Source organism: Gossypium hirsutum, chromosome A03, assembly GCF_007990345.1.
Source record: "Gossypium hirsutum isolate 1008001.06 chromosome A03, Gossypium_hirsutum_v2.1, whole genome shotgun sequence".
NCBI lineage: Eukaryota > Viridiplantae > Streptophyta > Magnoliopsida > Malvales > Malvaceae > Gossypium > Gossypium hirsutum.
The window spans coordinates 1,472,700-1,497,442 of record NC_053426.1 but is presented as its reverse complement, the minus strand read 5'-3'; the positions used below and the strand labels follow the sequence as shown (position 1 = coordinate 1,497,442).

Below are 24,743 nucleotides of genomic sequence, written 5' to 3'. Positions count from 1 at the left end.
TTATATTTTATTCTATACATTAGATTAAATTAATTTATAAATTAATAAGTTGGAAATTTTTATTTTGGTTATTTATTTTATATTTGAGTAATTTAATTGAGTCGGGTTATTTATTTTTTGGGTTGGTTTATACAAGGGTATTAGATATTTAAATATTGAGTTGGGTATGGATACTGGGCTAAGTTTGGTTGATACAATGCTTAATCGGTTTATTCATTTTGAATATTCAAAAACATAAAAAATTGATTAAATAAATTGTCTAAACCTTGAAAACCAAAATAATTTAATTTATTCAATTCGATTAGCTCGATTTAACCAAAATCATGCTGAACCTTATAACTATTAACCTGATTGGATTGATTTTGAGTTGCGTCAATTTAGGTTTTAAAAATTTTACATTATTTTAGTTTAGTCTGTTTTGTGTTTAGTTTGTTTTTGGCTCGTTTTATTTTAGATTTAGGTTATTAAAATTTGAGATTCAATATATTTGAGTTAATTTATTACGGGTTTGAATAAATTCAAATTTTGATTGGTTGAATTTCATATTTATTTTAGAAAGAGTTTGAATTATTTTAGTAGGTATAAATCATTTTAGATTTTTGGTTGGGATTAAAGTTATTTAAGACAAAGTTATGTGACCTACCAACCATCTTTTTCCCAGCCATTTTCATACATTTGTCATGAACTCTCTTGATTCGTATTTTCATCATCACATATATCATATAAAATGAAATATTTTTTACTACATATTTACAGAAAAACATTATCCAAAGCATTACTTCCGTAAAAGTATGGTTAAAAATTAGACTACATTTTGTCCTCTCTATTTAAAAAAAAGGTTTTTATATACTAAATTAAAGAGTAAATTGGTCATTCTATTCAAAATTTCATCTAATTCTAATGTTAAAAACCAATTCATGTATATCTGCATGAGGTACACATGTTTGGTTATTCTGTCAGTCAGACTATCTTTTAACAAAAGAAATGAACAAAATTTTAACAAAAAAAATGAATGAAATTTTAACAAAAAAAAAAGACTACTTTACTTTTTAATATAAAGTAAAATGACTAATTTGCCCCTTTTCTAGTAGATGGGACAAAATGTAATCCAAAACCTAATATAGGGGCTTCCATGATATTTTTATCTAACTTTTTTTTATAATTTTTTAAGTTGGTGAAATAAAAAAGGAAACTAAGGATCACCCCCCAAAAAAAAAGAGAGTAAAATTTCCTAACAACAATCATTACCCTAATGCTTGAGGGATCTTATGCTGTTGTGCAAGTAAGTCCTCTGAAAATTGATTTTCCATATCTTCATTTGAAACCAACATCTTTTTGGTATAAAGGATCTTCATTTTCATCACCATTGCAACAGCAGCTAAAACTACCAAGCCTGCTATCATTGGGACTGCAATCAATAATAAACCATATTTAGAATTATGATTTTGGTCTTTATACTATGCTCAAACTTTGGATTTAATTCTTGTATTTTAATTGTCTTAATTTGGTCCTTCTACGTTTATAATGTCTTAACTATTTCAGTTAAGATGAGAGTATTATTTTTTCTTATAAATATCCCTCTCAAAATATAAAAATAAATTAGGAAAAAAGCAACATTTGATCCTTGAACTTAGATTTTATTAAGGTGTGATGACATGATATTATGAGATTATGTCATGCCATCACATGTGGATTTAAAAAAAAACTATATAAAATATAAAAAATAAAAAAAAGGTTATAAAAAAAGTCATATGATTACGTGGTATAATCTCAGTGTGTCATATCATCTTACCTCAATGGAATCCTCAATGGAATCCAAATTTAGAGATTAAGTTGGCAAAAAAAAATCTCAAATTTAGGGATTAATATGAAAAAAATAAGGATCAAGGTGGAAAAATTATCAAATTTAAGGATTAATTGATGATATATCCCAAAAATCAATACGAAAACGACGCTATAAAAGCAGTATTTTTTTTTAAAAAATATACACCAACCTTTTAATCCAAATAGTTAACAACTATTTGGACTGAGTAATTGTATTATGAAAGTTGAGTCGTCATCAAACTAAAGTATAGAGACTAAATCTTAATTAAACAATAATAAAGGGACCAAAACTAAAATTGCACCAAAAAAAGAAATAATGAGCAAATTTACCTTTTTTCGTTGTCAAATGGACCCAAGTTCTTTCCTCTTCGAACCCATCGTCACCGTCTTCATCATCACGCTTAGGCAACTCCCAAGTTAGCCCCAAACCAAAGCTACTATCAGAAAGATAAGAACTATAACCAAATGGGATTTCAACAGTTTTAATCGCCCGACAAGAATCCGGAACATTAACACTCGGTTTCACAGTATAAACATGGTGCCCATAGCCACTTAAACAAGGGATTGAATTGCCATTAATGGGAACTGAACAATTCAAGTAAGTATAATTCTTAACAACGTAGTAGTAACGAAATGGAGTTAATGAAAGGTTGAGGTTTAAAAACACTTCATGGACACAGCTTTTGGGGTCAATAAGGTCTAATTTCCTTGTATTATAAGAAATTGATTTGACTACTAAATTGCCATAAAAAGGGAAGTGAATCATGGTGGTGTTGGTGTTTTGGCAATAAAGGTTGAAATTTGGGTCATTATTGTGATGGGGTGAAAGGGTGAAAGGGGACTTGATATTGAGACCCTTTGATCGACATTTTGTTGCTTCTGTATATGAGAGGAAAAGGATGAAGAAGAAGATGAAGATGAAGATGAAGGGAGTATTCATGGTTTAACAATGGTAAAGAACAATGGAATGGAGTTTGGGGGTTTTTTGGTAATGGTTTAATATAGCCATATAGGGGGGGGGGGATGGAGTTAAAATATGTAAAAGAGTGAAGGAAGAGTCAAGCACACACACAAGGACCGGCAGAGACGTGGAAACATTGACCTTAAAAAAAAAGACTTAATGTTGGCCGCATTCAATTATTTAAGTAATTAGTTGTTAAGTATTCTTTTTTTTTCTTTTAAAATGTGATTGATAAGTTCTAACTAATGGTTTGTTAATTAATACAGTAGAATATTACCTATAAACAAGTAAAATAATATATTTAAGAGTTAAGTCGATTTGATAATCGATGTAGAGATCAGAAAAAAATTATTTAAATTTTAGTTTCCAAATTTGTAAAATTCAAAGTTATTTAATAAAAAATAAAACCATAAAAGAGAATACAAAAAAAAAAATTTTCGATTGGTGCAACGATGCAAACAAAGAAGGTCAATTCATTAAAAGATAATAAAAAAATCCAAAATATTTTTTAACGATTTAAATGAAAATTTTTAATAGTTTAATGATCATTTTATAATTTTTTGAAGTTAAAAAATTAAACTATAAACTTACCAATAGTTCAATGATATTAAATTTAATTTATCCTTAAATTAAAGAGAAATTCACCCTAAACTCAAAAATCCAATATAGTTAATTCAAATCCAAATATAGTTTAATCATAAAAAAATAAAAAAATAAATTCGAAATGACCCAAATCTAATTCGAACTATAATAAATAACTCGAAATTTAAAAAAAAAACTTAAAATAATCCAAAAAGAAAGAAAAAATACCCAATCTTGAAAACTCAAACTTCAAAACCAAATTAGTCAACCCAAAGACATGGGAATCTAAAAACTGACCTGAACTAAAATATCACAATAAGGCTTATAATTTTTTTAGGCTTAATTCACATTTTGGCCCTTGAAGTATACCTATTTTCTCATTTTGGTACCTAATGTATCAATCACTTTCCAATTTGGTATATAAAGACGCCACATAGTGCTTTATGATTGACTATCTTTAACGTTTATCAGAAAATGGACTAAAAAATATAACGGATGCATACTTTAGGTATCAAATTGAAAAAAAAATTAGGTATGAAATCGAGAATTAGAGTTTATTTTTTCTTCATATAAAAGTTTACTAGATACACCCCTTTTAAGGTTTGTGGAAATTGCTGTCTTAATTATGAATGTTATGGACCACAATAATTTGGTTTGGGGGTCTTTTATTATCCATCTCAAGATCCTAAAGAGGTTTATAATTATGAGTCTTTATTTTTGCCATATAAAAGCAGATTGCTTTCGTGTTGGTTGCGCCATTGAATGATTGGTATTTACTTATCTAGGAGTTAAGGAATCATCCTTTACCACTTTATGTAGTTTCTAGCATTAAGCAATCTCAACCGGGCTTTAAAGTGTATGTGCTAACTGGTAAGTCTCAATCAAAGCTACCAAAAATTTTGAAAAACCCAAAATAGAAATAGAATTCAATAATGAGAATTAATCGGAGAATTATATAAATAGTTGATATATGTCTTCATTGTGCTATAAAGATCTTATTAGGTCAATCACTACACACTAAAATATTAAACGATCAATTTTAAAATTTATCTTATCAAAGTGTTACATGACTACAAACACGTAAACTATACATTATCTACAAATATATTATATATCCCACACTTATCCCATAAGGAAATCTCTTACTGGCTCTCATATCGGAAAACACCTTCAATCCCACTTACATAATTTTTACCATGTCAACCATCACTTGCATTCCTTTTTGTCCACAACCCATACTTCACACTTGAGTTAATTGATTTTAGACTAAATAATATCCTCCAAGTGACAGTACTTCCTGTATATTTAGAATTTGATTTCTATATTTTATTTTTTAAGAATTTAGTTTCTTTATTTTTTTGAATTTAAATATTTTGACTTAATGATTAATACCATTAAAATTCTTTTAATGAATTTGTTAGTGTGACTTTCTAAATTTTAAAAAAGGTGCTCTCTGGATAATTATGTTCTAAAAAATAATATTGTAATAATTTGAATTTAACAAAAATTTTAGGGTAAATTATCTAATTGGTCACTCAACTTTTAAAACACTTCCATTTTGATCACTAAAAAAAATTCCTTTCAATTTAGTCATTACCGTTAGAAAAAATTATCATTTTAATCATCCAAATGTTAAATTCCTAATCCTAGTTAATAATAAGTGCCACATCGTTACTTTTAACTTTTTTTTTTTTGTACTCCCATCATTGTTCATTATCTTCTTCCTTGACTCAAAATTATCAGTTTACCTAAATATCTACAACTCTAATTTAAAATTGGGAAATAGAAACCAATCTCCAGCTTCAAGAATAAAAGACCCATTTCATCGTTTGTAATTTTGAATTTCCAGAGATTTTTTTTTTAAATTCCCCCACCAGCTCTTGATGGGCATATCACAAGATTAATTCATTCATTTACTTCAATGAAACCTTGCCTGCTTGTTTAATCTTCAATAGAGATCAACCTGTGGTTTTTCATATACTATATGAGGAAGAAGATGAACAGTGAGAATAGTTGCCGGTAGGAATTTAGAGTTTGATGACTAAAATGATAATTTTTTTTAACGAAAGTGACTAAGTTGAAAGGATTTTTTTGGATGATCAAGATGATATTGCATGAAAAGTTGGGTAACTAATTAGGAGTTTACCCAAAAATTCAATAACAAATTTTACATTTAATTAGAATAAAATATTTAAAACATAAAAATCAAATCTTGAATATATGGATTGAAATTAAAGTACAACCATTGTTATATAATTAAAAAATAATTAAAAATAAAAAAATAATATTGTAATAAATTTGAATTTAATAAAAAAATTTAACCATAATAATAAAAGACCTTAATAATAATTCGTTTTTTAATTAGAATAAAATATTTAAATTAATTAATGCCTGTTTCAAATTATGCCTTGGAGATCAAATCTTAAATATGTTCAAATTTGAACATAGTATAGGGATTGAAAATAAAATTCGACCATTTTTATATAATTAAAAAATAAAAGGACCAGAATTGAAATCCACATTCACAAAATATTTTATTTTAGGCACTGAAATTTAGAAAAATTTTGAGAATCAAAGCATGGGAATGCTTTCAAATTAGCATCTAGCTGCAACTCATGAATTAATGGGTTTATAATATAAAAAAATCAAAATCAAAATCTTTCCACACTAGTAAAGGAATTAATTATGGAATGATGATCAATTGATCATACAATTTGGAATAAAAATGAAGAGGTATAATATATATATATGTTCTGTGATGCATTTGGGACCATGCATTTGAAGAACAACAAATAGAAGAAAGGACCTTCATAGGAGTTCTTTGGCAATCCTCACTGGCTTTTCTTTGAGGAATGCAACATCGATATTTGGTGTTGACAGTAGATGATGATCTGCTTCCTCTTCCTCGCTCTCCCCCGTTAAAGAAGTTCCAGCCGAATTCGATCTCTCATCGTCTGCATTTGGAAATATAGTGATCAAAAAGTAAGAAAAACGCAATCTGTATAAAAGATTTGATAAAATTTAAACATAAGAATCTGTAGCAGAACAAAAGTCCAATGTGTAATCATTGTCGCAAAACCGTAAGAGAAGTGACCAAGTTTTTGAACCGTATTGCAAGCTGATTATAAATTCATCCGATACGGAAGTGCTAATAAGAACTCGTTTGGTGAAACTAATGGAAAGACATGATAAGCCAGAAATAGCATACCAGAAAATGCTGGACGATCAGGAACATGCCAAACTGCTGGAATCTGAATGCTTTCTGGAAGTAAACAATTGCAAAACGAACCTGAAACATCAAAAACCTCATTTGATCAGATGATATAACTGCACGAGCATAATAACGGTTCGCAAAATCCAGATTATTTGATGACGAGAACATAAAAAAGTAGGCAGTTTCCCCACCTAATCGAGCCAACCTATTTACCCATCCAGGAATATGTTTTCCAGTGAGCTGCATGCACACGTCGTCGGTGAAATGGTTGCAATTCCTAGCAACCAAATGATATGTGTCCCCACGGTATTTTTGCGAAAGTTCTTCCATAAATAACCGAAATTCTGAATGAGACATGTCGGTGCTGCCCAACAATACCGATCGTCTGAATATGAAACCAGGACAACTTCTTGGTTCTACTTCGAACACCCCAGTTGTAGGGTACTCGTGTGCTCCAAAGCCATACTCCGATCCATATACTGAATGGCAGCAAATACAGCAAACTACGTTAATCCCGCAGAAAATCTTTTTGAAAACAAAAAGCAAGACAAAGTCGAAGGTTAACATTTTCTTCTAATAAATAACAAATTATTAAGAGATGAAGACTATGGACTATCTTCATAAAACAGTGATGATAGTAAAATGAGATTAACTTTTAAATTGCATAACATATCTGGGGTGACTAATGAATCATTAGATCCCATTTCCATATATATATATATAAAGAGTTTTCAAACAAACAAAAAAAAAAAACACATTATATCCTGCCATGCCTGCATGTCCAGAGCCGTTTATCAAATAACCTAGTGTCCAAAACTAGCAATGCTAATCAACTTAGTACTCAAGACTATATTATCCACATCTAAGTAGCAAAATGAAGACCCTTAAGGGGGATTTAACATATTTGGGGGGCATTAGTGAATCGTTAGATCCCATTTCCATATACACATATATATGTATGCATGCACGCATGTGCATGTATATATATATATATGAAATGCTTTTAAACAAAAAACTACATTATACCCGGCCATGCCTGCATGTTCAAAGCTATTTATCAAATTAGAGTTAGAAACTAGCAATGCCAATCAAATTAAAACAACATTATCCACATCTAAGCAGCAAAATGAAGTTCATAAAGGGGGAGTTTAACATTTTCGGGGACATTAATGAATCATTAGATCCCACTTCTATATATACATATAAATGTATGCATGCATGCACGCACGTGTGCGTGTGCATGTGCATGTATATATATGAAGAGCTTTTAAACAATAAACCACATTATACCCCACCATGTCTGCACATCCAAAGCTACTTACCAACTAACTTAGTATCAGAAACTAGCAATGCCAATCAACTTAAAACAACATTAAGAAGTTAACAATGGGGAATTTTAACACATTTGGGGACATTAATGAATCATTAGATCCTATTTCCATACACATACACACACATATATATATGTTTGCACACACGCACATGTGTATATGAAGAGCTTTTAAACAAAAAACCAAATTAAACCCTGCCATGTCTGCATGTTGAAAGCTATTTATCCACTAACTTGGTGTCAGAAACTAGCAATGCCAATGAAGTTAAAACAACATTATCCACATCTAAGCATAACAATGAAGTTCAAAAAGGAAGAAAATTAACACAAATCAACATATCGGAGAAACGATACCTTCAATCCCAGAGTGAAATACACCAAGGCCTAACCAGTAAAGGAACTTATTTATAGGTGTAAGATCATATACATTGAGATACAACAAAGCACGATTATTTCCTCCATTGCTTTGCGCCTTTGTAACACTCGAATTCAATTGAAGCAACTGCATTGTCCCCTTAAAAAAAATTAACCTTAGAATCTACAATCTTATATCACAAGCTCCTCATCCTCTGCACCATGAAATCAAAATTTCAGTTTATTATACAAATGATTCTCTACTACTTAGCATAATGCAAAAAAAACCCTAAAAAGCAACAAAAGAATGAAAAATTAACAGCTTTTTGAGTGTTGGGGTGGAGGGGTTCCACTTTGGGGTTTTTCCGAGAAACCCCAAAGAGAAATACGAGAAAATTTTTGGGTAACTAAAATTTGAAATTAAAATAGTTAAAAAAAAAACAGCTATAAATCAAAGAAAAAAAATACAAGAAACGAAAGCATAAAGCATTGTAACTTACCTGAGAAGAGGAGAAATCAAAGAAAGGAGAAGAGAGTTTTCTCAAGGACAAATTTCAAGTAGCTCTCTTGATCTCTGGAGAGAGAGATAAAAAGAGAAGAAGCATGAATCAAATGGGACTCTTTTTAAATTGAGAGTTCAAAGATTTTAATTTGTTTGACATGAACAAGTAAAATAATCCTCAGTTTATTTAATTAATCTTTTATGAAATTTCAATTCGTGTTTTAAAATTTTAGCGGTCTAATATTTATCTTAGTCCCTGTATTTTTTTTATTTTTTAAAATTTAGTCTCTTTATTTTTGATCTTATAAATTTAACTATCCATAAATTGAATTATGTAATATTTTTAAAATAAAAAAATTACTTATGTTACCGATATTACACATGTCAAAATTTTAAGATTATTTAGTATTTGTTATACATATTATGCTCCGTCATCTAGTCACCCTCGCTGGAGCACCTTAACCATCTTACTTCACTAATGTATTCCCTCTATTGTAAGAAATATTCCACCAAATCCTAGGGAACACGTAAACCAACCACCATTGTCAATAAGTTACTCTAACAAAACGTCCATCACGTGTCACTCCCAAACCTAGCAACTTCACTTCATGTCGCATTGTTGGCTTAATAAGAAATCACAGAAGAGACCAACATGTGACAATGGAAGTTAATCTTATACTAATTCCTCTCTCAATCCTGAAGCTCGAACAAATGCTCATTCTCCAGTACTCTAACTCCAACCTTATTATCTTCTTCCCCAAGCTCTTCTTTGTTCATAGCCTTCTTAGATTACTCAATCTTTATGGATCTCCACACAAACATGGTGAGTCGACTCCAATCTCCTCCTTACCATCTTTTAGCATCGAGAATAATGTTTTAAAAAAGCAGAGAGTCGAAAAATTTTCTTACCTAACTCCCATATAGTTTTAAATCCATTCGACTTCAATTATTAAATTAAAAGAGTAAATAAACTAAAATTTTGAAATTAAAAATAGAGAGACTAAAATTTTTAAATGTACTAAGAATATAGGGACTAGAGCATAATTAAACTAATTTTAATTTATTGTTATTTTATTGTTTTAAATAGTTGAAATTTAGAATAATTATTTTATCTGCCTTTGTTGTTTACTGTAATTTATTAATCGTCCTTTTCCTTGTTGATCTCTATTTTCGTTTGCTTTTAGGTTTTCGACAGTTTTTAGTAAAAATTAATAATTATTTTATTTAATTATCGTGTCAAGGCATAAACCGTATAAATAATGCAAGAATACAGCTATATATAAATAAAAATGGTTTAAATATTAAAAAAAGCCCTTAAACTTTATAATTTTTGTAGATTTAGATAACTATAATAAATTATTGATCTTTTATCTTGTATCCGAATAGATGTTTATTTAAAAGTAAAATGTATATGTGAAGTTCATGGGCTTCTTTGGTAATTTAGCCTAAAAGAAAGTCAAGTCCTTGAAGTCCCTATAGTGTGTATATATATATTTGAAATATATGGTATATATTTATTGAAATACACATTGAGATTATTTTATGGATTCTTCCCATCACATTATTTATGGTTCCTTTTCAATTATTTAATAATATTTTAGTAATTTTTTTATGTTATTGACACATAATTTAGTAATTTTTTACTTCGAATCTAAAATTTTGAACCTCGAACTCCAAACTTGAACCTCAAACCTCAAACCTCGAATTCTAAACCCAAACCACTTGAAGTTCAAGGTTTAAGGTTTGGGTTCAAGATTTAAAGTTTTGAGTAAAAAAGTTACCAAAATTATATATGTCAATGATATGGAAAAATTACTGAAATATCATTAAATATTTGAAAAAGATCATAAATAATGTGATAGAAAAATTCCATAAAATAATTCCTCTCAAATATCATACACAGAATATCACAATTTTCTCAATGTGGATGATTTTTTAAGGGTTCAAATGCATGAATTTGTAAAGATAGGTCAAATAAGTGAACATGGGATGACTGCCTAAATTTAGCTATGTAGGCCAACAATATGCTATGTGTTTAGTTGAAATCTTTGAAAGAGTTTATAAATATAAATACGGATGAATCACAATTATAAAATCCCAAACAATATATTTCTGATTAATTAAAATTATAATCGATTAATACAAAGTACAACAGACCGAAAGTCAGAATATATTTATATCTATAAATTTAGACAGAATGATGGAATTTAAATTGAGAATAATTTTAAAAAAAAAGTCTATATATAATATTTGCACATAATGAAACTTCAACTTGAATTATAAAATTTTTATTTGAAATATTTGAATTAGACTTGTCCATGGGTCGAGTCGGAAAGTACATCTGGAAAGTGAGAGGGTTTGGGCCAAAATATAGGCCCAAAAAATGGGTTTGGACAAAAAACAAGACCCGTTTTCTAAACCGACAGGGCTTTTGGTAAGTTTTTTTTGTCTAGACTCGACTTGGCCCAAATTTGCAAAAAAAAAAATTGTTGTTTTTTTTACTATTTTGTCATTGTTTTACTATTATTTCACAATTATATTAGTATTATTTTATTGTATTATTTGGATATTGTATAACTCTTGTTTTAGAATTAATTTTGTTATTATGTTAAAGATATTTGCTTGTTAAGTACAACTTAAATATATATTTTTTATTTCGAATCAGACTCAAATCGTATACTTTTTTATTTCCAATCGAACTCAGACCCAGACCTAAAAAATGAACCTAAAATTTTTACTCGACTCGACCCATAAACGACTCTAATTTCAACCTTTCTTTTCAAATTTGTCATCTTCCAAAGTTAAATGGCCATTCTCTTTGGAGTTTTATAAAGAGTTTTAATACAATTGTCATTGCTTTAATAATTAAGTGATGATACGTACAAGAAATAGTTAAAGGTGAATGTTATTTTGAAAAGAAACCATGGCTTCATTCAATGACAAGATGACCAATCTTGTCTGAAAATAATACAAACCTTGACCCACAAATTAGATTTTAATGTCTGAAATTAAATTTGAATCGTAATAAATTTGAATTCCAAATTAATTAAAAAATTAAGGATGAATATTTAATTTGAACTCGTACAAAACTCGAGATACAATTGAATTATTTAACTCGTTTGATTAGGGTTAATTATTTGAGCTTCATTCAAACTATGATTTTACATATATAATTTTTATATTAATTAAACTTAACCTATTTTTTAAAGATGATTTAATAATAAAATTTAGAAAATAATTTACCCATTAATCAAATGTGGAAAGGTTCTAAACCTGAAAATTAAAAAAAAGTAATTTAATAATAAAAAACCTTCGAACATATATTAAAAAATAATCTTAGTTAACCATGCTATCTACTTGAATCGAATATTAAAACATAATTTCACTATTATATTAATTTGTGATTTTATAACTTTTATAGGGACTAAACCTATAATTTTACCATTTTAGAATTCTTTTTACAATTCAATTTAAGATAATTATTAGTAAGTTTATGTTTCAATTATTCAATTAAAATGTTATAAAATGGTCCTTAAGTTAATTCAAAAGTTTTCATTTAAGTCACTTAACTATTAAAATCATTGTTGTATGACCTTCTATATTCACACCGTTTACACCAGTCGAAAGCTCTCATTTCCCTCCTTTTTTGCACTTTAGTTTTTTTTTTCATGAAACAACCTTATTAAATGCCACGAATCTGTAAACCAAAATACAAACAACTTTCTTCTTCAGTATCTGACATTGACCGTCAAACATAATTGGATCTAAGATATGTTCTTCTACTAGTAAAATTGGTACTAATCCACTATACCGATCGCCGTCAAATCATTGCTTAGAGCTCGCTAGCCGAACTTTAAAAAAGAAAAAAAAATCTTAACAACTCAGTGACTTAGATAAAAACTTTCGAATAGTTCATTGGCTTAAATGAAAACTTTCAAATAATTCAGTGATCATTTTGTAAATTTTAAAGTTGAGTGATTAAAATATAAATTTACTAATAATTTAGTGACATTAAATGTAGTTTATCCAAAATAAAAATGGTGAAATTTCACATTGAAAGGTACATTTACAATAAAAAGATATGTATAAAGTAGAGGTTATACATGATTAGGAATACGCACAAAAGTTTGATTTAGTTGTCTATACAATTATAATAGAGAGTGGATATTTTGCCATCAAATCTAGATGGCAATTGATGTACGGATAAGCCACAATAACACCCTCCGAGGCGAGCTATGCAAATATCAATCACTTTCTTAAACATAGAATCTTGTTGAATAAATGGTTGCTCCACAAACTCAATTAGTGGCATCCACTGCATGGATTGGTATCCCAAATTAGTATTCATACATGTTAAGAAATGGCTTAAAATTGGTAGTGGATTGTTGTTGTTGGTAGTGGGTTGTTGGTGGTAGTGGATTAGTGGATGGTTGTTGGTGTCCATTTTCAACCACAAATCTTTGCCAAAGTTTTGGACAATTATGTCCTTGAACTCTCTTATAAATAGAGAGGTTCATTAGCCATATTCATCATCCCAAACCAAGAGAGAGCAAAGCTTGTTCTTTGAAAGCTAGGATTTTAGCTTTCGGGTTTTCTATAGGGGTTGAGAGTTGTGAGGTTCTCGGGTTGTGTCTTGAGTGTAAAACACTTGTAATCTTCATCTTGTTATAGTGAAATTTCTTTTCGCCTCTGCCCGTGGACGTAGGCATTAAAGCCGAACCACGTAAATCCTTGTGTTCACTTTATTTTTCGTTCCGGTCAATTTACTTGTAGTCATATCGGAGTTCTCGAATCGATCCTTTCCGCAACAAATTGGTATCAGAGCGTAGTTGAAGGAGTGATAATATTTTCTGAATTGCCCTGTGACTGCAGCTTTGTCTGATCTTTCACATCAGGAAGAAAATATTATCATTCATTCAAAGGTTCCAAATTATGGCTACAAGTGTTTCATCGACTAAGTATGATGTCGAGAAATTTACCGGGAAAAATAGTTTCAGTTTATGGCGCATCAAGATGCGGGCAGTGCTGGTTCAACAAGGATTGCTAAAAGCATTGTCTGGTAAAGATAAATTACCAAGCACGCTTTCGGAAGAGCAAAAGGATGACATGCTAGAAAGAGCACATAGTGCTATTCTGCTATGTCTAGGAGATGAAGTGCTACGAGAAGTAGCGGATGAGAAAACCGCGTCCGGTTTGTGGCTCCGGTTAGAGAGCAAGTACATGACGAAGTCATTGACGAACCGGCTCTACCTCAAGCAAAGACTCTATGCCCTGAAGATGGAGGAAGGTACACCTGTTTCCCAGCACCTGGATAAATTCAATTCCATTATCATGGATTTGAATAATATCGATAACAAAATCGATGATGAGGACCAAGCAATAATTGTTTTGTGTTCTTTGCCTCCCTCGTATGAGAATTTTGTTGATACAATGATGTACGGTCGTGATGACCTGACTCTAGAGGAGGTGAAAAATGCCTTAAGTTCCAGTGAGTTGAGGAAGAAAATCACTGGTAAGGTGGTCGAAAACAATGAAGGCGAAGGCTTGGTTGCTCGAGGAAGATCCAAGGCAAAGGGTGGAAGTTCAAGTAAAAGCCATCCTAGATCGCAGTCCAAGAAGAGAATACAGTGCTACTACTGTAAGAAGTACGGGCACATGAAGGTAGATTGTCCGAAAAGGAAGGAGAAATCAGAATCACAGGAGCAACAAAATGATCGTGCGAATGTAGCTGATGCAGATTCTTCAAGTGATGCCGAGATCGTTCTTGCAGTATCCGACTCTTACGCTGGTGGGAGATGGATTCTTGATACGGGAGCTACATTTCATATAAGTACTTCGAAAGATGCATTCTCAACATACGAGAAGCATTCTGGTTCAGTACTAATGGGAAATGACCACGCATGTCAAGTCATGGGGATTGGCACAGTTCGTATAAAGATGTTTGACGGTATTGTTAGAACTCTAACTGATGTTCGGCACATTCCAGAAATGAAGAAAAATTTGATCTTTTTGAGTACGTTGGACAAGAAAGGCTTTCGGTACTCTGCTGAAGGTGGAGTTCTCAAGGTATTCTCGGGTGCTTTGACTGTGATACGTGGTAATTTGGAGCGGGGCCTTTACTTCCTCGATGGTTCCTCGGTTACAGGTGTTGCGGGAGTGTCATCATCAGATGATCTAGATTCTGACACCACGAAGTTATGGCATATGCGGCTCGGGCATATGAGCGAGAGAGGCTTATCGGTGCTAAGCAAACGAGGATTATTGTCTGGGCAGTGTACAGGAAAGTTGAATTTCTGTGAGCACTGCGTCTTCGGTAAGCAGACTCGGGTAAAGTTCAGCACTGGGATTCACAAGACAAAAGGCACAGTGGATTACTTCCATTCTGACCTTTGGGGGCCTTCTCCGACAATTTCTAAAGGTGGTTACAGATATCTGCTTACCTTTATCGATGATTACTCGAGAAAGGTTTGGGTGTATTTTCTGAAGAGCAAGTATGAGGTTCTCATCAACTTCAAGCAATTTAAAGCTTTGATCGAAAATCAAACAGGAAAGAAGATCAAGCGATTCCGGACGGATAATGGCTTGGAGTTTTGCTCAGGTGAATTCAATGAGTTCTGCAAAAATGAAGGAATAGTGAGACACCGCACTGTTCGTCGAACACCACAACAAAATGGAGTTGCAGAACGCATGAATAGAACTCTCTTGGAGCGAGCTCGTTGCATGCGATCAAATGCTGGGCTCGGTGAAGAATTTTGGGCTGAAGCTGTTAATACTGCTTGTTATTTGGTTAACAGATCTCCGTCAACAGCTATTGAGCTGAAGACTCCTGAGGAAGTATGGTCTGGTTCTCCTGCTGATTACTCTGGTTTAAGAGTGTTTGGCTGCCCTGCGTATGCTCATGTAAATGAGGGAAAACTCAAACCGAGGGCGAAGAAATGCATATTTCTTGGATACGGCCAAGGGGTGAAAGGATACAGGTTGTGGTGTCCTGATCCGGTTTCGTCCAAGTTCATCATCAGCAGAGATGTGACTTTTGATGAGTCATCCATGCTTCGATCCACCACAAATTCCCGGGAAAAGGAGGTGTCAGATAGAATGGGAGATCACGGTGTTGAGAAGCAGGTGGAGTGTCAGGTGGACGCTCCAATTCCTACGGAAGGTACTTCAGTCCAGGATGATCAAGTTGAGGTGCAAAATTCCGATGAAGATGAGTCACCTCAAGAAAAACCATATAGCATTGCCACTGGAAGAACGAAGAGACAAATCAAACCAAATCCGCGTTACGCTAATCTGGTGTCTTTCGCGCTCAGTGTGGCGGAGTCCATTGGTATAGAACCTTCCAGTTATAATGAGGCTGTCACGTGTGATGAGTCGGCACAGTGGGCAATTGCTATGAGTGAGGAGATAGAATCTCTTCACAAGAACCATACTTGGGAGTTGGTTAAGCCGCCAAGTAACCAGAAGATAGTTGGTTGCAAATGGGTCTTCAAGAAAAAGGAAGGCATCCTAGGGGTTGAAGCAACTAGATTCAAGGCACGATTGGTTGCTAAAGGCTTCACTCAGAAAGAGGGGATTGACTACAATGAAGTTTTCTCCCCAGTCGTAAAGCATTCTTCCATTCGTGTATTACTTGCCATGGTGGCCAAGTCTGATCTAGAACTTGAGCAGCTTGACGTAAAAACGGCGTTCTTGCATGGTGAGCTCGAGGAAACAATCTACATGCGTCAACCAGAGGGTTTTACAGTTCCTGGTAAAGAAGACCATGTCTGTCTATTAAAGAAGTCTTTATATGGATTGAAACAATCCCCAAGGCAGTGGTACAAGCGGTTTGATAGCTTCATGATTCAGCATGGTTACACAAGATGTGACTATGATGCTTGTGTCTATCATCGGAAGCTCTCAGATGGTTCGCACATTTATTTGTTGCTGTATGTTGATGACATGTTAATTGCTTCCAAAAACATGTCGGAAATCAACAAGTTAAAGTCGCAGTTGAGTGGTGAGTTCGAGATGAAGGATCTGGGTGCTGCCAAGAAAATTTTGGGCATGGATATTCACAGAGATCGCAAGGCGGGCAAGCTTCGTGTGTCGCAGAAGAACTACATTGAAAAGGTTCTTCAACGCTTCGGCATGGATAAAGCGAAAACTGTGAGTACTCCGTTGGCACCACATTTCAAACTCTCTGCAGAGTTGTCACCACAATCTGATGAAGAAAAGCAGCAAATGTCTCACATTCCATACTCGAGTGCAGTTGGAAGCGTGATGTATGCAATGGTTTGCACTCGTCCAGACATTTCACATGCAGTTAGTGTGGTCAGCAGATACATGAGTTGTCCTGGCAAGGAACACTGGCAGGCCGTGAAATGGATTCTCAGGTACTTGAGAGGTTCTGCAGATTTATGCTTGGTATATGATCAGAGTGACTGCACTAGCAGTGTCACGGGCTATGTGGACTCTGATTATGCTGGAGATCTGGACAAAAGAAGATCTCTGACGGGTTATGTTTTCACTTATTCTGGAGGAGCCATTAGTTGGAAAGCTGTGTTACAGTCTACCGTAGCCTTATCTACGACTGAGGCGGAATATATGGCGTTAGCAGAAGCAGTGAAAGAAGCATTGTGGATGAAAGGTCTAGTAAGCAGTTTGGGTTTACAACAGGATTTCACTGTTGTATTTTGCGATAGCCAGAGTGCCATACATCTGACTAAAAATCAGATGTTTCATGAACGGACCAAACACATTGATGTCAGATATCATTTTGTTCGGGAACATGTTACGCAAGGTGACATTGTTATCAGCAAGGTTGCTACCGAGAAGAATCCTGCAGATATGTTAACTAAGGTGATCCCTGCATATAAGTTCAAGCATTGCTTGGACTTGATAGGTATTCGGGATTGATTAGCGCCAGAGAGGCGTTTGGAAGAGGTGATCCAGTTCGAGGAATTCACTATGATGTTCAGCTTGGTAAATTTCAAGCCAAGGTGGAGATTTGTTAAGAAATGGCTTAAATTTGGTAGTGGATTGTTGTTGTTGGTAGTGGGTTGTTGGTGGTAGTGGATTAGTGGATGGTTGTTGGTGTCCATTTTCAACCACAAATCTTTGCCAAAGTTTTGGACAATTATGTCCTTGAACTCTCTTATAAATAGAGAGGTTCATTAGCCATATTCATCATCCCAAACCAAGAGAGAGCAAAGCTTGTTCTTTGAAAGCTAGGATTTTAGCTTTCGGGTTTTCTATAGGGGTTGAGAGTTGTGAGGTTCTCGGGTTGTGTCTTGAGTGTAAAACACTTGTAATCTTCATCTTGTTATAGTGAAATTTCTTTTCGCCTCTGCCCGTGGACGTAGGCATTAAAGCCGAACCACGTAAATCCTTGTGTTCACTTTATTTTTCGTTCCGGTCAATTTACTTGTAGTCATATCGGAGTTCTCGAATCGATCCTTTCCGCAACAATACATAACTAATGTGTCAATTTTAAATTTGAATTAATTCGAATTTCATTAATATTCAATTTGATTTTATACTGATTAAATTCGAAATTTACTTAAACATCAAATTATTAAATTTTATAATGATCCATGTATGAAGTGACTCAATCTTGAAGGATTTTATCCAAAAATTATAGTAGTAAACTTGAATAACTTGAATTTGATTAGCCTAAAACTTGAATGCAAAACTTGGATGATCTAAATTTGAAATGATTCAGTCTCGAATGCCAAACCAAAAACTCAAGTGGCAAGCCTAAATAACTTGAATTTGAGATCACCTGAATATGAAACTATCTAAACCTAAAATGATCCAAAACTTGAATAATTGCAACAAAACTCAAGTGGAAAAACCAAATGACCTGATCTCGAGTGCTAATCCCAAATGACCTGACCCAAAAACTTGAGTGGCAAACTTAAATACTTCGAACAAGAATGGCTCAAACTTAAAATGGTCTAATCTTGAGTTTTAGATCTAAGTGACCTATCCAAAAACTCAAAGTGACAGAGTTAAATAATTTAAACTTGAAATAATTTGAATTCAAATTATCCAGAAATGACTTGAATAAGAAACTATCCAAACCCAAAATGATTCAAACTTTAAAAATTTTAAACCCCAAATAATTCAAAACTCTAAAAATCTTAAATTATCCAAGAACTTTGAAAATTTAAATTGACATGATCTAAATTGATTTGATCCAAAATTAAGCCGAACCGATGAATTGGGCGATTTAATTACCTAAAGCATCTATATCCTATACATATTCGAATTGAACTACAGTATATACCTACCTTGGCTGCTTGAATTTCATGGCCATCGACAATAATCCGAGTTGATAGAGGCTTCAACATGCAGATGAAGAACAAATCTGATTTTTCAAAGGCCACATTATGAACATGCCTTTGATAAGTTGTAAACCAAACATCATCAGTCATACATACATACATACATACATACATACATACTACTACATGAATAAATTGATTGATTTGGTAATATGTTACCTGAATGCTACTACTTCCAGAAACTCAGTATCAATCTGCAAAGTGGAATTAAAGAATTTAATACTTGAATTTAACATTTTTTTTTAAATATAGTATTTGTGTTTTTTTATCCAATATAGTGTAAACTTTTGACATTTTGACGTTTGAAGGTAATAGTGTAAACTTTTAGTATTTAATTCAAGTTTTATAGTTGATTTAATGATAATTCATAACTAGCTAATAATATTAAAAATTAATTTTTATCAAAACAACTCTAAAACCCGAATTAGATTATATCTATTGGACTTTATTTGACAAGTTAAATGTAAAATTAAACAAATTCATAGTTAGCATTAAATGTATTCTATTAACAAAATCATGAAAAATTCAAATTTCATCAAATCAATCCTATTCGAATTCAACATTAAAAAATTAACATTGCTACTTTTGGATACCAATATATATAACTTTTAAGTACCAAATTGAATAAAAATTTAATTCAAATACCATATTAAAAAGTATATCAAACTTGAATATCAAATTGGAAGATGCTTACCCCTGTTTCTTCCTTGACTTCTCTTACTGCTCCTGCATAAATCTCCTCTGACTGCCATATCAAACAAAAGTTACGAAATTTTTAAAAATCGGAAACTCAGAAAATCATTACTTCAAAATGTATTATCAATGTTGTTTGAATTAGGTAAGGTTGATAGGTCGGATCAGTTGGATTAAGAATTAGTTGAGGTATTGGTTTAGAAATAAATTTTGAACTAGTTAATTTGGGAATTGGTATGGATCGATTGAAATGAATTTTTATTTCTTTAAATTTTTTAATTGGACCACTTGAACCAATCGAATTGATGAACTAATAGCCTAACTAGTTCAACCGGCACTACAATTATAATTATCGATATTTTCCACTAATTTGTTATTTAAAGTAAATTTCAACTCAATTTTATGATTTGAATTTTTTTAAATTGCATTAACTTGAAATTTTTTAATAGAATAAACAATTTGAACTAAAAGAACCATAATGTAACCTAATTTTCCCCTTTCTTTGATCTAAAACTTTATAAAATTTCAAGTACCTCATCTATGAAACCTGTTGGTATTTTCCAAAGGCCAACAAATGATGGAGCGCAGTGTTTCTCTTGAACTACAAGGACCTGCAATTCATCATTCCAAATGCTTTATTTTTAAAAATTGCAAAAATTTTATACATAGCAACAAAATTGCAGTCCAGGAAATTATAAAATTTTAGCAATTTGGTACCTCATTTTTATCATTAACTACAAATCCACCAACCCCTACTTGATGTGAAGCATTAGCAGGTAGCATGCTAGGTCCTTCAGGTAGCCAATATGTTAACATTACATACCCTTTCTCTGCATGGTGATATTCAAATCCTTGCTGAAACATTGGGGGCTTGTTAAAAGAGTGAATACAATGTGAAAATTTGGGGAGTAATTTTCAATTTTCCCAAAATATATGTACGACCAAATTATGGTAGTTGTTTTTTCCTTATATTGTACCGGCTTGAGATTCCGGCTTGAGATTTAATCTCTATACTTTAATTAGGTATAATCCAAATCACTAACAAGGAATTTATTTAGAACCTCAAACCCGAAATTCCTTAATATTTAAAAGGTGAAATTATAATTATCAAAATAATTATTTCCCACCAATTTGTCTTAAAAAAATTCCAGCTCAACCTCTTTGCATATTTTCAAAAAAAAATTATGAAAATTTTAAAAGATATCAGTGATTTGAACCAAAGCATAACAAAGATAATAATAAAATTAAAATTTAAGGACTAAATCTTCAAGCTGAGTATAATACATGGACTAAAACAAGAATTTAACCTATATCTAAAGGTTTTAATATCCAGAAGAATAAGATACCTTGACTGCAACTGGTACAAGATCTGATTTTTCTACGGGCAACTTAAGCCAAATTGCCTTCTTTTCCTGCATATTGATGGCTTAACATCAGTTTCAAGTAGATCCTTCATTCCCAAAAGTCGGATTAGATTCAGTTTGGGTTAATATAAATCTCATAAATTTTACATTCGAATCATTTTAAGTTTAAATTGTCATTCCGAATTCAAGGTTGGTTAGTGGGGTTGCTGAACTTTTATAGTGAAATCAAAATTTTGAATTATATAATAAACATGTTTATTTAAATAAGACAAGTTAGATCGAAAATAGATAGGGGTATTAATCGGAGAAAAAGATTAGATAAATTAAATTACAAATCATTTTGAATCGGTAAAAAATCAATAGAACCGGATTTTATGTTTTTGGGCCTAAACCAAATTAGCCCAAATCCAATCCAAATCTAAAAAATGGATGAAAAGGTTATTTTTATTTACATGCATTCATAATTTTTATAAAAAAAAATCTGAATTTTTTTAATTCTTCTTTATTTTTCAAAAATATTCTTTAATGATTAAATCGATTAAATTGGATTACGAAAACTATGATAATAAACTCAGACGGGAATTAAACTACCTTAGCCTTCCAATGAGAAACAGAAAAACGAAGCATGGAAGCAAAAACATTAGGATTAGCTGGTAATCTCTCGGAATCAACAATAACACCCCCATATTCATCATCAAAACCATCTAAAATCCTCAAATCTCTCGTCAAAAAACTTGGATTGATCTTTCCATTAACATGATACACCAAATCTGCAGCTCCAAGTTGTTGTTCATCAATGGAACTCAAACCTTTCTTAGGCACACAAGTATCATAAGAAGCCTTTGCAGATATGCCTGAAAAACAAAACATTCAGGAAACAAATCAGACAAGGAAGCAACAATTAGGGTGGTTTTTATATTTTTTTTCTTTAAATACGTACCTTTGAAAGAAGTCAACTTTGGGATGGATTTAAGATCAAACAATGGCTTGAAACTTGAAAACTGGGTTGAATATATGGTTTCCATGGAGTTTGAACTCAAAAGGCTGCTGCAGCTACACTCCATTTATGACAGAAGAAAGCTCTGCAAGTTTTAGGACAATGAGGATGATGATAAGCCCCGCTGAACTGATTTAACGATATCAGCTGTTTAATAATCAATATAAAATATCCGAACTTATAAGATTTATCGATGGGACAAGGAACGGATTGGCCAAAGATATCTGATGAAAAAAGTCCACTTTGAAGCATGCATGAAGGAGTTTTAATGGAGAGTACAAAAGCCATAAAAAGGCATGACAAAGGTCTGCTATATGTTTATAATTAAAATTAAGGGAAAGAATTTAGATTTTTTTTTATAAAGAGAGTGTGATATGTGTTGTTGAATTTGTGGTGTGAAATGGTTGTCGTTGATGGATATGACACGTAAAGACAGAAGAACTTTGAATAATATCTCCAATTTCTTTCATTTATTCACAGCTAAAATATGATGAAAACGAGGGAAGTACCCTCAAATTTTAGAAAATAAAACCTTGGAAATATATGTTTTTGTTATCATGGGAATAAAAAAAAGTAAAACAGGCAAAAGGAGACCCTAAAATTATGGTTTTCGTTTTCTATACCTTTCTGTCACTCATTTTAAAAATACGGTAAAATTATTAGAAAGATATCATTTAAATCATGAATTATTAAAATTGTTGTTTTATAATTTTTTTTATTCACATAGTCTATACCAATTGTAAGTTATTTTTCTCTATAATTTAGTTTTTTTTTCATGAAATAACATTGCATGGTATGGATTTACGAACCAAAATTTAAATAGTTTTTTTCTTCGATCTTTGATTTTATCCGTCAAGTCCACTTGAATCCAAGGTATAGTTTTCTACTCGTCGTTGGATACTGATCCACCGTATTATCGTTGAATCGCTGCTTAGAGTTCACTAGCCGGACTGTTTTTTAGGAAAAATCTTAATATCTTAATGACTTAAATTAAAACTTTTAAAACCATTTTTGTAACTTTTTGGAGTTTAATAACAAAATATAAACTTACTAATAATTTAGTGACATTGGTAATAATTTACCCTATATATTTTTTGTCAAAATAAAGGTATCTACTACCGATAACAATGACTATTCCCATTGTAGCAAGCGTTTTTCAAATAAGTAAATGAATAACCATAAAATATACTTCATTCCCGGAAGTGAAGATACAACCATAACTACACAGTTAAAAATGCTTGAATGTATTTGCGCAAACCGGATTTTGTCTGGACTATTTTTAATTTAGATTTTGCAATGTTTGGGCTTATATATATACATATATTGACAATGAACAGTTAAATTTGGTTTTGGGCTAAATTGAAAGGGATTAAATTGAATTTTAAAGTTTGGAATGAAGTTTTTGAAAATGTTGGATTAAACTGAGTTTTACTTCATTTCTATTTGAATCAAATTTTAAAATGGATTGGAGTAATTCCGGTGTAATCAAGAGTAAATCCAAAAAAAATATATATAGAGGAGCTAAAATTGAATTATAAATTTTTGAGAGAGAAATATTTAATTTCATTATTATATTTATGTAAAATTTTACAAAACTTCAAGGGATTGAACTATAAACCTTTTGTTTTTGAAAAATTCTTAATTAAATTTTAAATTTTAAGAAGAGTCCAAATATAATTTTACCATTTAATTAATTTAAAAAATTGACAAATTTTAAAGGAGCTAAAGAGACAATTCATTTTATTTTTTTGGAGGACCTCGTCCCTGCCTGCGCCTCTGCGTGTGGGTATTTAACCATTCATATCTTTAAAAAACGCAAATTTAATCAATAATTAAATTTTATTTTTATTTTTAAATTTAATATTAATTAATTTAAGTTTTAAATTATTCAAAACCCGAAAAAACTCAAAATCGATCCGTTTTCGAAAATTCAAATCCAAACCCAAAGCAAAAATATCCAATTTTAGTATCCATGTAATATGAAATTAAGAGACTCAAGCCCAATTTTAGTCCAAAGCTTAAACGTTGTTTAATTATTATTATTTTTAAAAATAGTTGTTTTAAGTTAAAAGTTCGAAGTTCTGTCTTCTAAATTATTTTTTAAGTCCCTTCATAATTTTTTAAAATTTATTTATTGGTCCCCTGCTTATTTTATTTATTATATTTATGATTTGGAATGTGTATTTTTTTAGTTTTTTTTATATGTTTTTCTTTATTTATTATAATTATTCTTGGTGGAGTGGTAAGAGATTCTCACATGAATTTGTTGATAATGTGCTCGGTTCTCAAATAATATTTTTGAACTGTTTTATTTGGAGATTATCTAAAGAAAGATTAAAATGTTATTCTAATAATATTTATTGCTCTTTACAATAAGGGTATTTTAGTAATTTCATAATTGAGTTGGTGTTAAGTTAACTCGTGGCATTAATAAAATATAATTGATGGAAGTAATAAAATATGCATATTAAAATAAAAATGTATAAAAACATCAAAATAAAACTTTTGAGTGGTGAATTTAAGGTTTTACTAATGCAATTAGTATGAATTCAAATATTTATTATTTTTTAAATAAAAATATTAAAGTATCTCCA

The 24,743-nt window shown here is 31.4% G+C and overlaps 3 protein-coding genes across 4 annotated transcripts; all 3 read right to left on the bottom strand.

Moving 5' to 3' along the window:
• Positions 1 to 994: 994 nt before the first annotated feature.
• LOC107933696 (putative RING-H2 finger protein ATL21A) lies at positions 995 to 2,924 on the bottom strand. The gene is made up of 2 exons (XM_016865975.2): positions 2,155 to 2,924; positions 995 to 1,408 (listed from the first exon to the last, which is right to left on the bottom strand). Exons 1-2 carry the CDS (start codon positions 2,762 to 2,764, stop codon positions 1,245 to 1,247), a joined length of 774 nt encoding a protein of 257 aa, XP_016721464.1. The 5' UTR covers positions 2,765 to 2,924; the 3' UTR covers positions 995 to 1,244.
• A 3,059-nt stretch (positions 2,925 to 5,983) lies between these two features.
• Positions 5,984 to 8,942, bottom strand: LOC107933685 (deSI-like protein At4g17486). The gene is made up of 5 exons (XM_016865960.2): positions 8,766 to 8,942; positions 8,266 to 8,480; positions 6,773 to 7,060; positions 6,576 to 6,656; positions 5,984 to 6,321 (listed from the first exon to the last, which is right to left on the bottom strand). Exons 2-5 carry the CDS (start codon positions 8,417 to 8,419, stop codon positions 6,176 to 6,178), a joined length of 669 nt encoding a protein of 222 aa, XP_016721449.2. The 5' UTR covers positions 8,420 to 8,480; positions 8,766 to 8,942; the 3' UTR covers positions 5,984 to 6,175.
• Positions 8,943 to 12,788: 3,846 nt separating this feature from the next.
• Positions 12,789 to 22,490, bottom strand: LOC107933692 (nudix hydrolase 8). Of its 2 annotated transcripts, XM_016865966.2 has the most exons (10): positions 22,328 to 22,485; positions 22,093 to 22,234; positions 21,744 to 22,006; positions 21,135 to 21,200; positions 20,506 to 20,643; positions 20,322 to 20,399; positions 19,790 to 19,840; positions 19,255 to 19,289; positions 19,042 to 19,150; positions 12,789 to 13,082 (listed from the first exon to the last, which is right to left on the bottom strand). In XM_016865966.2, exons 2-10 carry the CDS (start codon positions 22,214 to 22,216, stop codon positions 12,900 to 12,902), a joined length of 1,047 nt encoding a protein of 348 aa, XP_016721455.1. In that variant the 5' UTR covers positions 22,217 to 22,234; positions 22,328 to 22,485; the 3' UTR covers positions 12,789 to 12,899. The 2 variants fall into 2 exon arrangements, with proteins under 2 accessions (XP_016721455.1, XP_016721456.1); XM_016865967.2 differs by lacking the exon at positions 20,322 to 20,399 and having other exon boundaries at positions 22,093 to 22,490.
• Positions 22,491 to 24,743: the final 2,253 nt, after the last annotated feature.

Excerpts from the sequence above, each read along its gene's own strand:
- LOC107933696 (XM_016865975.2), bottom strand. The coding sequence starts at position 2,764 with ATGAATACTCCCTTCATCTTCATCTTCATCTTCTTCTTCATCCTTTTC. Across the intron at positions 1,409-2,154 it reads CCATTTGACAACGAAAAAAG|TCCCAATGATAGCAGGCTTG; the intron begins GTAAATTTGCTC and ends TATTGATTGCAG.
- LOC107933685 (XM_016865960.2), bottom strand. The coding sequence starts at position 8,419 with ATGCAGTTGCTTCAATTGAATTCGAGTGTTACAAAGGCGCAAAGCAAT. Across the intron at positions 6,657-6,772 it reads AAATAGGTTGGCTCGATTAG|GTTCGTTTTGCAATTGTTTA; the intron begins GTGGGGAAACTG and ends TTGATGTTTCAG. Across the intron at positions 6,322-6,575 it reads TGATCGTCCAGCATTTTCTG|ACGATGAGAGATCGAATTCG; the intron begins GTATGCTATTTC and ends TTCCAAATGCAG.
- LOC107933692 (XM_016865966.2), bottom strand. The coding sequence starts at position 22,216 with ATGGAGTGTAGCTGCAGCAGCCTTTTGAGTTCAAACTCCATGGAAACC. Across the intron at positions 21,201-21,743 it reads TTTCTCATTGGAAGGCTAAG|GAAAAGAAGGCAATTTGGCT; the intron begins GTAGTTTAATTC and ends ATCAATATGCAG. Across the intron at positions 19,290-19,789 it reads AAGTCAAGGAAGAAACAGGG|ATTGATACTGAGTTTCTGGA; the intron begins GTAAGCATCTTC and ends TCCACTTTGCAG.